The 14,108-nt window shown below is 42.5% G+C and overlaps 1 protein-coding gene across 1 annotated transcript in view; it reads right to left on the bottom strand.

Moving 5' to 3' along the window:
* The window catches only part of LOC144482121 (NACHT, LRR and PYD domains-containing protein 3-like), a 90,373-nt gene that overhangs the window by 28,124 nt on the left and 48,141 nt on the right, over positions 1-14,108 (bottom strand). The window contains 1 exon segment of the mRNA XM_078201351.1: positions 10,776-12,513. Coding sequence (XP_078057477.1) covers positions 10,776-12,513 — 1,738 coding nt within the window.

The following is a 14,108-nucleotide window of genomic DNA, read 5'->3' as shown; positions in this document are numbered from 1 at the left end:
AACTGCTTCATCAATAACATTCCCTCTATCATGAAGTGAGAGGTTTTCAGGTGAGGCAATGGTGTAGTGGTATTATCACGGGACTGGCAATCCGGAGACGCAGGGTGAAGACCTATATTCGAATACCACCGTGGCAGATGGTGAAATTTGAATTCAATGAAAATATCTCGAATTAAAAGTCCAGTGATGACCATGAAACATTTGTCAATTGTCGTAAAAACCTCTCTGGCTTACTAGTGTCCTTCAGGGAAGGAAATCTGCCGTCATTACCTGGTCTGGGCTACATATGATGCCAGACCCACGGCAATGTGGTTGATTCTTATATGCCGTCTGAAATGTAGGACATGTAGGGATGGGCAATAAGTGCTGGCCCTGCCAGCGATGCCCATATCCTGCAAAAAATAATAAAAATTTTCGACAATCAGCACCATTCCCAACTCATCAGGATATGGAACAAGCATTGGACAATACTCAGGGACGGGCTGACAAATGAGAGGCAATCACTCAGTCACTCGGACTAACAATTGAGAGGCAATCTCTCAGAATAGACTGAGGGTTCGGAACCGGGTCAGAAACTGGAAGGTATATTATTAAGTTAGCATAAACCCAAACGTTATTTGTTTTGGGCATTAGTGCGAGCATGAGGTAGTTTCTTTAAAAAAAAACTTTATTGAACAACAGTTAAAATTTAGAATTAGCTTAACATTTATGAATTGACATACTTAAACACGACGCCTTATAATTCTTAGCAGCTAACTATCTCTATCGTTTCAATTTAAGCAATTTCCCCACAGACATATCTCCTTCTTCAGAATCAATTGGAGCAAGAACATATAGCTCATGTGGATAAAGATCCCGATAGACACTTGTTTTCTGACACACATACAGCAATCTCGAGAGAAAGGAATAAATACAAACAGCAGAAATTCAGAGAATGAGATCTATTTTCGAGCAGGTCCCAGTCTCTAATCTTCAGAGGGAGAAAGAGCTACTTCTTGCCACCGCTTCTAGGAAACAACTGAGCTTGTTTGCCCTCTGTGAGGTTCGACCCTCCCAGTCACGCGAATTTTCGGGTCGATCAATCTAATCAAGCCCTAATCTGCAAACGCCAGAGGAAAAGACTAAACTACAAAACAAAACTGCATTAGCCCAGCAAATAGGAACAATTATGCTTCTGCAGGTTCAACATGGGCTGCCGGTTACAAAGAAAGCGGCATCAATAATGGAACCAAGTGCTAAAAAAAACTCCTGCACTATAAAAGTGACACAAATACATTTCTCGATGTCATAGTGTTGTCACACGAAGAGAGAATCCAACGATCTCATTTGACATTGACATTTTCATTGTCCTGAATGCCCCACCATCATTATCGGTGTTATCATGACCAGAAACTGACCAGCCATTTCTATACTGTGGCTTCAGGAGCAGCTTAGATGCCAGGAATCCAGCGGGGGTTAATTTTCCTCCCGATTTCCAAAGGACCAATAAAGATGCTTGCCAACATCTAGCACAATGCATCTCCCTTGACTGTTACTTTACACAAAACCTTCAACATTTACTCCTCCTGGCACAGATGTATAATGCAAGCAGTGTGTACCATCTACAAGGTGCCAAACAGAAACTCACCACGGACCGTTCGACAACACCATCTAAAACCATGAAAGCATTGCATTGCTGGAGAGAGAGCCATGTCCCAGAGTGTTCAAGGACAGAATCAACTTGTCTAGATATAAGGGGAACAAAGTGCAGTTGCTGTGCTTGATGAGATCTATAAACCGCCAACGAGTGGAAATAATGTTGTGGAACAAAGCTACAGGTAAGTTACAGAGAGATGCAAACAAATTTCATAAGTGCAATAGGGGATTTCAATTAACCAAATGTTATACAGAGGGAAACAACATTCCTCATGTTTGCTGGAGAGTTTTGCACAGCAGCAGATATCAGAAGGACGTATTTTACACAGAGGGTGGTGGGGCCTGGAATGCGCTGCCAGGCAAGGTGGTGGAGGCGGGGACACTGGGAACGTTTAAGACTTATCTAGACAGCCATATGAACGGAGTGGGAATGGAGGGATACAAAATAATGGTCTAGTTTGGACCAGGGAGCGGCACGGGCTTGGAGGGCCGAAGGGCCTGTTCCTGTGCTGTATTGTTCTTTGTTCTGTTCTTTGTTCTTGTTTTCATTATCCCAAGAAGGAATGCCCTGATTGCAAAGGGCAATGGGAAATCTAGAGCTCGAATAATTCACCAGGGGGGAGCTGACTTCATTGGGACAAGAACTGAGCTGGACTGGAGCGACTGGAACGAATACTTAGAAGGGAAATCCGTAGATAAACAATGGGCTACTTTAAAAAGAAATGAGTTGGGCATAGTCAAAATATATTATTTCACAGGGGAAAGGTGGGACAAAGAAATCCAGAGTTCATTGGATGAAAATGAAGATAGAAATTAAGAAAACAAAGAAAGGGTTTATTTTTGACAGGTGTCAGGTGCAAACATACAATTGAGGTTGAATTCAGAGTGTTCAGAGCGGAAGTGAAAAATTATATTGAAGAAATTAAGAAGGATTTTGAGAAAAGACTGACAGCCAAGATAAAGGAGATTTCCCTGTTACAAATAAGAAGTTGTATGATTGGGAATGTGTTCTGTGGGGTCTATGGTTCAAGGTAACACAAGCTATTAATTAAGATGGCAAAATTAGATTTTGAGTTGATAGAACTACAGCTTAGATCTGCTGATCAGCATAGCGACACAGAACAAGTGTTTACTCAGCCATGTTTGGTAACAATGGAAGGTGGGGCGGATTTCACATTGAAATTTTAAAAGTTGAGCTCCTGCAATAAAGGTAATTACATGTAAATTCTAAACAGGTAATTTCAGATAAGGGAAGATCAAAAATGAAGACAGCATATCAGAGCCAAATTCGCCCTATGCAGGGAATCATTTTCAGATCGCAGCCCACACATCAGGAAGCTGTATCCACTCTCACAAAACTTCTGTCTGGAGAAAGTCAATTTTGAGAAAGTAGTTGTCCCTACTCCAATTCAGAGGGTATTGCAGATTACTGGTAACTATTGGCAACAACTTATGGGAAGAACTTAGCTGAACAATGGGCAATCTTTAAAAAATAGTTCAGGTATCGTCGAAGTATCTTCCCTTTAAAGGGAAAGGTCGGGCAAACAAATCCAGACTCCTTGCATCAAAAACCACCCATTGCTGGATTTTGTATGTAGTTTTAAAAGTTAAAATTTAACTAGGAATTCAGTAATATATAAGAATTGGAACCATGTAAATGTAAATATATTTTGGATAACCATTCATTTCTGTTATTTAACTGACTTTCTTGTTGTGCATTTTACTGTGTAATAAATATTTGCTTTGTTTAAAATAATCACAAAAGAGTCTGAGACATTCTTCACTGGTCTTCACATCTTTCCTCACATTAAACAAATTGTAAAAATGCACTTAAGAGTAAGAATTGAAACCTTCTGGGTTTTGCAAAGCCGAAGAAATTAATATTAGCTATGCTCTTAGCAGCGAATGTATTCTGTAAGCATATAAATAGGAGAGGCTGGTAAACAGACAGGAAATACTTTTTAGGGAGCTAAGAGGGAAGGTACAAATGGAGGCGGGGTGAGGTTTTAAATTAATACATAACATCACCCTTTAACAATGATCTACATGTTGCCCAGGGCATGGTGACAGAGAAGGAAATGTCGTCACTAGGATAGCTCAAAATTGATGAGGAGAAATTGTTTGACATACTGTCTGTAATTATAGTTGAGAAGGTACCAGGGCCAGATAAGATGCATCCAAGCATATTGAAGGATACTAGAGTGGCCAAAGCTGGGACACTGAAGAAAATGTTCCAGCCCTACTGAAAGTAAGGAGAGGGTTCAGAGGACTGTCGAATTGCAAACAGGATAATTCCAACATCGAGAGACCAGGCAGATTAAAATCAGGAGCAGAGAACTTTCGAGAAACAACTATTCAGGATAGAATTAGTAACATGGACAAATATGGGCTAATTCTGAAGAACCAACATGTATTTCTAAAGAGGAAATCATGTTTAACTGATATACTGGACCTTTTTGAAGAAGTAACAGCAGAGTTGATGAGGGTAATGCTGCTGACGTGGATTGCATAGGCTTTCAAAAGTCATTCCATACAATTCCACACAACAGAATTGTGAGGAAAGTTCTTGGAATAAAATAGCAAGGTGCAGAATAAAAACAGTTGAATAAGCAATGAGTAATGATCAATGGAATTTTTCAGGTCGGAAAAGGTTTTGTTGTGAAGCTCCCCAGGGTTTGCTAATCGACCCATTTTGCTGCTATGTAGTAATGATATAAATCTATGGAGTGCAGAGAGCAATTTCAAAGTTTATGGATTGCCAGAAAGTTGAAAGCATTGTTAACTGTAAGGGTGAAAGTGTAGACCTTCAAAACGGGCTTAGACAAGCTGGTGAAATGGGCAGATATTTGGCAGATGAATTTTAAAGCAGAGAGGATTGAGGTGATGCATTGTTTTAGGATGCACATGAACAAACAATACAGCGTAAGAGGAAGAATTCTGAAAAGGAGTGCAGAAGCAGGGGGACCTGTAAGTCTACATGCATAGATCATTGGAGTTAGTAGGGAAGGTGTAAGCAAAAGTTAATGAAGCATGCCGTATCCTGGGCTTTACTGTTATGTTATAACCCCTGTTTAAGTGCTATATCTCTGTGGACATTAGAAATATAGCATAAGTTTAATTTTTTAAGCTCACTTCGTGTTTCTGTATGTGTGCACTAATAAAGGATTCCAACTTTAGTTCAGCATTTTGTTAAGCAAGGCTGCTATCTGCCCACTCCACAAGATAGCCTATGTCCGTTTTGAAGGTCAACACTTTCATCCTTACAGTTAACAATGCTTTCAATTTTCTGGCAATCCATAAATTTTTTAAATTGCCCTCGACACTCCATAGATTAGTATATATCAGCAAAAGGAGTCCATTACCAAACACTGGGGAGCATCACAACAAAACGTTTTCCGATCTGAACAATTCCATTGATCATTATTCATTGCTTATTCAACTATTTTTATTCTGCACCTTGCTATTTTATTCCAAGAAATTTCCTCACAATTCTGTTGTGTGGAACTGTATCGAATGACTTTTGAAAGTCTATGTAATCCACGTCAGCAGCATTACCCTCATCATCCCTGCTGTTACTTCTTCAAAAAGGTCCAGTACATCAGTTAAACACGGTTCCCCCTTTAGAAATACATGTTGGTTCTTCAGAATTAACCCATATTTGTCCCTGTTACTAATCCTATCCTGAATAGTTGTTTCTAGAAATTTCTCTGCCACTGATTTTAATTTGCCTGGTCTATAGATGTGTGTGAGTTTTCCTTTCACTTTAAACTGTGCCTGCATTGTAACTAAATATTTAAGACATAAGAAACAGTCATTGAGGTCAGAAAAACTAAGCATCTGCTTGTAACCACAGGCCCACACTGAAGGATAGAAGCTTTTGTGCTCAATCGGAAACAAGTAGCCCATGCAGAAAGACCACAGAGACTGCCGGTACATGCCTGACAATACAGCCATGTAGAAAGAAGTCCCAAGAGCTAACTAGCAGTAACAAAGCAGGGAAATAACAGAGGAGTGCCAGGAAAAATGAAGGCAAAGGGAGAGACAACCAAAATCTAATGAAGGTTCTGCTTAGTGAAGTTAAAGAGGAGGACAGAGAGAGGCACTCAGTAAAAGATAGAGCTGAGTGGTGCAAACCGGGTAAAGTTAGCGAACGAGAATTCAGAAATAGAAACAGAGAAACATAGAAAACTACAGCACAAAACAGGCCCTTCGGCCCCGCAAGTTGTGCCAAACATATCCCTACCTTTTAGGCCTACAGATAACCCTCCATCCTATTAAGTCCCATATACTCATCCAGAAGTCTCTTAAAAGACCCTATTGAGTTTGCCTCCACCACCACTGACGGCAGCCAATTCCACTCGTCCACCACCCTGTGTGAAAAACTTCCCCCTAACATTTCCCCTGTACCTACCCCGCCCCCACCCCCCCCCCCCCCCCCCCAGCACCTTAAACCTGTGTCCTCTCGTAGCAGCCATTTCCACCCTGGGAAAAAGTCTCTGAGAGTCCACCCGATCTATGCCTCTCAACATCTTATACACCTCTATTAGGTCTCCTCTCATCCTACGTTTCTCCAAGGAGAAAAGACCGAGCTCCCTCAGCCAATCCTCATAAGGCATGCCACTCAATCCAGGCAATATCCTTGCAAATCGCCTCTGCACCCTTTCAATCTTTTCCACATCCTTCCTGGAATGAGCCGACCAGAACTGAGCACAGTACTCCAAGTCGGGTCTGACGAAGGTCTTATATAGCTGCATCATTATCCCCGGACTCCTAAACTCAATCCCTCGATTGATAAAGGCCAGCACACCATACGCCTTCTTAACCACCTCCTCCACCTGCGGGGCCGATTTTAGAGTCCTATGGACCCGGACCCCAAGGTCCTTCTGATCCTCTACGGTACTAAGAGTATTTCCCTTTATATTGTACTCCTTCATCCCATTTGACCTGCCAAAATGGACCACTCCGCATTTATCTGGGTTGAAGTCCATCTGCCACTTCTGCGCCCAGCCTTGCATCCTATCTATGTCCCTCTGTAACTTCTGACATCCCTCCAGACTATCCACAACCCCACCAACCTTCGTGTCGTTGGCAAACTTACCAACCCATCCCTCCACTTCCTCATCCAGGTCATTTATGAAAATGACAAACAGCAAGGGTCCCAGAACAGATCGCTGGGGCACACCACTGGTGACCGACCTCCATTTAGAAAAAGAACCCATCTGTACACACTCTCTGTCTCCTTTGGGCAAGCCAGTTCTGGATCCACAGGGCAGCTGCAACTTGGATCCCATGCCCTCTCACCTTTTCGCGAAGACTTGCATGGGGGACCTTATCGAACGACTTGCTAAAATCCATACAAACCACATCTACCGGTTTCCCTTCGTCAATGTGTTTAGTCACATTTTCGAAGAACTCCACCAGACTTGTAAGGCACGATCTACCTTTGACAAAGCCATGCTGAGTATTCTTGAGCATACTAAACCTCTCTAAATGCTCATAAATCTTGTCCCTCAGGATCTTCTCCATCAGCTTACCAACCACTGAGGTTAGACTCACCGGTCGGTAATTTCCTGGGTTATCCCTATTCCCCTTCTTGAAAATAGGAACCACATCCGCAATCCTCCAGCACCTTTCCCGTCTCCATCGACGACGCAAATATCATCGGCAGAGGCTCTGCAATCTCTTCCCTCGTCTCCCACAGTAACTTGGGGTACATCCCATCCGGACCTGGCGACTTATCTATCTTGATGCCATTCAAAGATTCCAGTACAACTTCTTTGTTAAAGTCCACATACTCAATCTTTTCAGTCCACCACAAGCCCACAGTACATCCACCCATGTCCTTCTCCTCTGTGAAAACCGAGGCAAAATACTCATTAAGCACCTCTGCCATTTCTACTGGTTCCGTACTGATTTTCCCGCCTTCACCTTTTATAGGCCCTATTCCTTCACTTCTCATCCTTTTACTCTTCACATATTTATAGAACGCCTTAGGGTTTTCCTTCATTCTACTTGCCAAGGCCTTCTCGTGACACCGTCTGGCTCTCCTAATTTCCTTCTTTAGTCCCTTCCTACAAGCCGTATACTCATCTAGATCCTGATCTTCGCCAATTACTCTGAATCTTTTGTACGCTTTCCATCTGAAGTAATCATAAGGTTGTTGACAACTTCATACAGCCTGTGAAGCAATGGTGTTCTGTGGCATTGATGGGTCTGTGGAAGCTTAATGGACGAGGCAAACCACAACAGAGAAATAGTGAAAGGACAGTTATGGATCCTGGAGGTAATTTCTTGGTGAAGGCACCTGAGAAAGCGCTGGTAGGGAAAATATTCCAAAGCGTGTTTTTCAAGGGTAGAGTTTGGACACATGCGTGTTGAAGTCAGAGTTCTAGTGAGAGTAGTTTGCTGACATTGTGACAACTATCTCGGTGGTTGATGAGGAATCCACTGAAGTTTCTTTAGGTGGTATCTGTCACTTGGTTTGAAAGTGTGTGGTGTCGTACCACAGTTGGCATGTTGGTCTACAACAATTGCGTGCTTCCTATGAACATGAGTTCTGGTCACCTCACTATAAGAAGGATGTGGAAGCGCTGGAGAGAGTGCAGAGGAGATTTACCAGGATGCTGCCTGGTTTGGAGTGTCGGTCTTATGAGGAAAGGTTGAGGGAGCTGGGGCTGTTCTCTCTGGAGCGGAGGAGATTGAGGGGAGACTTAATAGAGGTTTATAAAATGATGAAGGGGATAGATCGAGTGAACGTTCAAAGACTATTTCCTCGGGTGGATGGAGCTATTACAAGGGGGCATAACTATAGGGTTCATGGTGGGAGATATAGGAAGGATATCAGAGGTAGGTTCTTCACGCAGAGAGTGGTTGGGGTGTGGAATGGACTGCCTGCAGTGATAGTGGAGTCAGACACTTTAGGAACATTTAAGCGGTTATTGGATAGGCACATGGAGCACACCAGGATGGTAGGGAGTGGGATAGCTTGATCTTGGTTTCAGATGAAGGTCGGCACAACATCGTGGGCCGAAGGGCCTGTTCTGTGCTGTACTGTTCTATGTTCTATGTTCTAACATTAAGGTATACGTTCTACACTGTAACTTGTGTTATCCTTACAAATTTGCGTACATTTTATAAAATAACTGAGGTGAAGTAAAAAGGTATTATAGTGAAATTTTCTTGTTTAATAAAGGTGTTCATCTTTTGTTAAAGATTAAGAAGCAGAGCTGTGATTTTGTTCCTCAAGATCTCTAAACAGCAAAATAAAAGTTATGATCCTTTGAGCCAAATTTCAGCTCTTCGACCTGACTGTCCAGCTGGAATCATGACATTATCAACAGCGGCTTATTTTACAAAAACAAGGAGGTTATTTTGATAAAAGGCATTATTTAGACCTCAGCTGGTGTATTGTTTATAGTTCTGGGTGCCTCACTTTCGGAAGGAGGTGAATGCATTGGAGAGAGAGCAGGGGAAGTTTACACAAATAGTTCCAGGGATGGGAAACTTCAGTAACAAGGACGGGTTTGATAGTTTCGGACTCTTTTCTTTGGAGAGAAGAAGGCTAAGGAGATTTGATAGACATGTTCAGAATCATGAGAGCGACAGGGCAGATAGTGAGAAACTGGTGCCACTTGGAAAAGGATCAAGAACAACATTTAAATTGATTTGCAAAGAAAGCAAAATGGTTCAGCTCTGAAAGGCACCGCCTGCAAAGGAAGAGGAAACAGGTTTAATAGAGGCAATGACGAGGGCATTCAATGATTATTTGAACAGAAAACAAATCTGCAGAGATATGGAAAAAATCGGGAGAAGGGCACAGTGTCAGAATGCTCATTTGAGAGCAGATGAAGACATAATGGTTGTATGACCTCCTTCTGTAACTGTACTAAATCTATGATTCTAAGACATGGACTACAGCGGTTCAAGAAATCAGCTTCTCAATGGCATTTAAGAATGGACAATAAAAGTTGATCTCGTCCATATCACTCGAATCAATAAAAATATATATACTTGGAAGATATTTTAAATAATTAGACCTGAAAATCCGTTGCGACAAAATAAAAAAAGTTAAGATACTCCACGTTCGCCAGCCGAAACCATCTGATTAATAATGATGCAACATTTCATTGTTTTAGTCTGTCACTGTGTCCAATAAGAAGTCTCACAATACCAGGTTAAAGTCCAACAGGTGTATTTCGTAGCAAATACCATGAGCTTTCGGAGCGATGCCCCTTCGTCAGATGGAGTAGTTATCTGTTCTCCAACATTGCACAGACAATATCACTAGCTGTTCTGTCTGGAGACAATACACATCTCTTTAACCTGTGTTTAATGTTCCCACATTATTTGTACCTTTTAAGACCTGGCTGGCTGTAGAGACTTGCATTCTAATTAGTATTCTGTAACTTGATTTCTGTGTCTGTGCAATGTTGGAGAACAGATAACTACTCCATCTGACGAAGGGGCATCGCTCCGAAACCTTATGGCATTTGCTACCAAATAAACCTGTTGGACTTTAACCTGGTATTGTGAGACTTCTTACTGTGCTTACCCCAGTCCAACGCCGGCATCTCCACATCATGACTGTGTCCAATGACATGACACAGGACGACAAAGTCAATCGTTGTCAGGAGCAATCAATGAAAGTGTTTCCACAGATCCCACTGTATTCCAAGCCAGTGTTTTATTCGGAGACTCAATCAGGTAGTGGAATGGGTTCAGGGGATTCCTTTTTCAAGTTTCACTCTGTCTCCAATCTGCCCTTCAACAAACTTCTTTACGCAGTCAATCACGATATCATTTGTGATCGGTACAGCGTATATTTTGTGTGTTAATTTTAACGATTTTTACCTTCATGTGTTTATTATGTTTAGAATCTCAATATTTTGTTATTTTAATTAGTTGGCATTAATTTAGTCTATCTTAATTGCAATACTTAATCTCTTCGAGTTATCATTAAGTCTATAATTTTTTTTAGCAAGGGCATCATTCTTATTTTCCACCTTGCATTTTTACGTTCATCTTATTTTGTCAAGTTGTTTTCTGATTGTCCATCTTTGCTCCAACTGGAAGGTATTTGTGTCACATAATAAATGATTCAACCATACAAAAATTGAATATGTGACCAAACAAGCACTTACCTCAAATCCTTTCATTTGTGCAGAATGTATCCAAGCCGCTGCAGTCCTTCACATCGAATGTCGCAGTTCTGTAGTTCGAGGTGTTTTATTGTATCACAGAGTCCAATGACATAAGACAGGACCGCAAAGTCAATCGGGGTCAGTCGCAATCCACTAAATGAAAATGTTTCCACAGATCCCACTGTGTTCCGAGCCAGTATTTTATTCTGAGACTCAAACAGGTAGTGGACTGTGTTCAGGAGCTTCCTCTTCCCAGTTTCAGTCTCTGTGTCTCCAATCTGCCCTTCAACCTTCTCCTTCACCCAGTCAATCACTCGGCAGGTTGTTTGATGAAGAAATGGACCCAGAAACTCCACCAGGGGTCGAGCTGACTGTGCGGAGGAGAGACCAGCAACAAAACGGAGAAATATCTCAAATCGCCCATCTTCCTCACTGTGGGCTTCACTGAGGAGTTTCCCGACCTCCCCGGGATCTGGAGTCAGGAATTGTGTGAGTGCAGCTACAAACTCTTGGATGGTGAGGTGTGGGAATGTGTAAACCACACTCTGGGCAGAATAATCTCTCTCCAAAAGTTCCATCAGGAACCCAGACAGGAACTGGGAAGGTTGTAGATTGTACTCAATCAAATCTTCATCTCTAAACACAATCTTCTTCTTGGAGACTCCTGTGAAGGCCATCCCACCAAGCTTCAGTAACACATCACGGGGGTTTTCAATCTCTCGGCCATGGTTTTTCAGAATGTTGTAAATATAGTAGGAATATAGTTGGGTGATGGTCTTGGGAACTTGCTGCCGTTTCCTGTCGCTTTGTGTAAAGAAGGGACCCAGTGACAGACCGAGGATCCAGCAGTAGGAAGGGTTGTAACACATGGTGTACAGGATCTCGTTCTCCTCCACGTGTTTGATAACAGCTGCTGCCACCGTCTGATCTTCAAAAAACTTGTTGAAATATTCCTTCTGTTCATTCCCAACAAATCCCAGGATTTCAGCCCAGACTCTGATCTCAGCCTTTTCTAATAAACGCAATGCAGTGGGGCGGCTGGTCACTAACACTGAACATCCTGGGAGCAGCTTGTGCTGTATTAAACTGTATACAATGTCAGACACTTCACACCAGCATTCGGGATCTGTGCACATGTACTGAGGTTCTGTATTCCTCCGATTGTCGGCAAAATCAATCCTGTCCCTGAATTCATCCAAACCATCGAATATAAACAGCAATCCCTCTGGGTTCTTCCAGAGCTCTCCCAGAATATTCCCAAAGTAGGGATACTGATCCAAAATCAGATTCCTCAGGTTTATTCTACAGTTAATAGTGTTCAAATCCCGGAATTTAAAACTGAAAACAAATTGAAAGTGTGGGTATATTTTCCCAGTGGCCCAGTCATAAATAATCTTTTGTATCATTGTTGTTTTTCCAATTCCCGGGACTCCGCTCACTGCTGCTGAACTCCCAGATTTGGATTTTCTCTGGGAAAAGCTGCTCTGGAACAATTGATCAGTTCGGACTTTTTCCAGTTCTTTCCGCAGATCTTTCTCTCCCCATTCTTCATGGTCTCGGCCTCTTGCCAGCAGTTCATGTTCGACAAGTGTCCGATCTCGAACAGCGGAAATAATTGTTAGCTCAGCGTATCGATCAACCAGCTGGAAAATCTTAACCTTCTCCTTTATGAGGATAGTGTTCACTCTCAGTGTTTCAGTTTGTACCCGGAGTGTCTCCTTGTGTTTCTGTTGGAGATCTTCAATAAGAACGGAGAGAAAGTTAGTTCTATTGGCATTTTACAAACATCCCGGTAAAATTGACCAATCCATAAAATATTGCAGGCAATAGTTCAGTTCCAACTTAGATTTTTGTACAACTGGCTTTTACAACGAATGGCCCATGGGCCAAATTCAGCCCCTGAACTGTGTGTATTCAGTCCAATAAATATGGCCGGAAAGCTCAGCTCTGCAGAAGTCAACTCTGATCCCAGCACCTTCTCCCTTTCTGCCTCCATAGATCTGCAACTTTTTTCCGCAATCTTCTCTTTTTAAGTAATTTGTCATGTAACAGCATTAGGCCACAAATGAAGAAAATATGGGGAGAAAGGAGGCTGTGATTGGAGAAGCAGGAAAGTGTTGACAACTCCACTTTCCTATTTCAGTTTGAAGCTTACAGAGCTCGTATCACGACAGCGAATAGCAGAGTTCAGGTCAGGGCAGAGAAAGGGCGAGAATCCTGAGGAATACTTACTGCGCGTGAGTGGGGTGTTTGTGTGTGCATATATATGTGTGAGTGAGTGCACAGAGAGAGAGAGAGGAGAGAGAGAGATGGAGAAAGACAGAAACAGAGTGTGTGAGAGAGGGTGTGTGAGATTATGTGAGAGTGACAGAGAAGGAGAAAAACTGACAGAGGATGTGTGGGAGGGAACATGAGAGTGAAAAATTCCCTGAGACTGTGGGTGTTAAACAGAATGCGATAATAACAGAGGAAAGGTTGAGGGATAAAGAGAGTGAGACTGTGTTGGGGAGAATGACAGAGGAAGCGATGAAGAGGGAGATAGTGTGCGTGAGAAAAAGCGAGAGGATAATATTGTGAGAGTGAGCAGGTGAGAGTGAGAATGTCTATGTCTGTAAGGTAAAGAGAGAAAATGTAACAGCGAAACACACAGCGTGTGTGGAAGAGAGTGCGTGTGAGAGGAAGAATAAGGGTGTTGTGGATGTCGATAAGAAAGAGATTGTGAGAGTATGTGAGAAGGATGTGACAGGAAGACAATGCGAGAGATTATGTGACAGAGATTTTGTGTGTGACTGAGTGACGATGAGTCTGAGAATGTGTGTATGAGTGCATGTGTGTGAGTCTCTGTGAGGGATAGAGTGTGAGAGTGTGCGCGCAAGTGAGTGACAGTGAGTATGAGAATGTGTATGTGAGAACATGTGTATAACTGTGTATGTGGGTCAGCGTGTGTGTGTGAGGGAGAGAGAGTGTACTGTGACAGAAATTGTGCAATAGTTTGTGAGACAGGGTCCATGGGATAGTTTTTCAAAAATCATTTACGGAATCGGGATGTCACTGGCTAGGGTAGCATATATTGCCCGTCCCCGATTGCCTTTGCGACTCTGGTGATGAGCTGCCTTCTTGAACTCAATGCACCGTAGAGCACGTATTTCGGGCTATGGGAGAAAAAAGGAGCACCCGGAGGAAAACCATGCAGGCGCACGGAGAACGTGCAGACTCCACATAGACAGTAACCCAAACCAGGAATCGAACCCGGTGTGAGACGGCATAGGGGGAGCAGCTGGAAAATGCAACGTTAAAACAGAGGTTTAGTGAAGCAAAACTGGAAACTGACAT

Source organism: Mustelus asterias, assembly GCF_964213995.1.
Source record: "Mustelus asterias chromosome 26 unlocalized genomic scaffold, sMusAst1.hap1.1 SUPER_26_unloc_2, whole genome shotgun sequence".
Taxonomy (NCBI): domain Eukaryota; kingdom Metazoa; phylum Chordata; class Chondrichthyes; order Carcharhiniformes; family Triakidae; genus Mustelus; species Mustelus asterias.
This window is presented reverse-complemented; position numbering and strand designations above follow the sequence as displayed.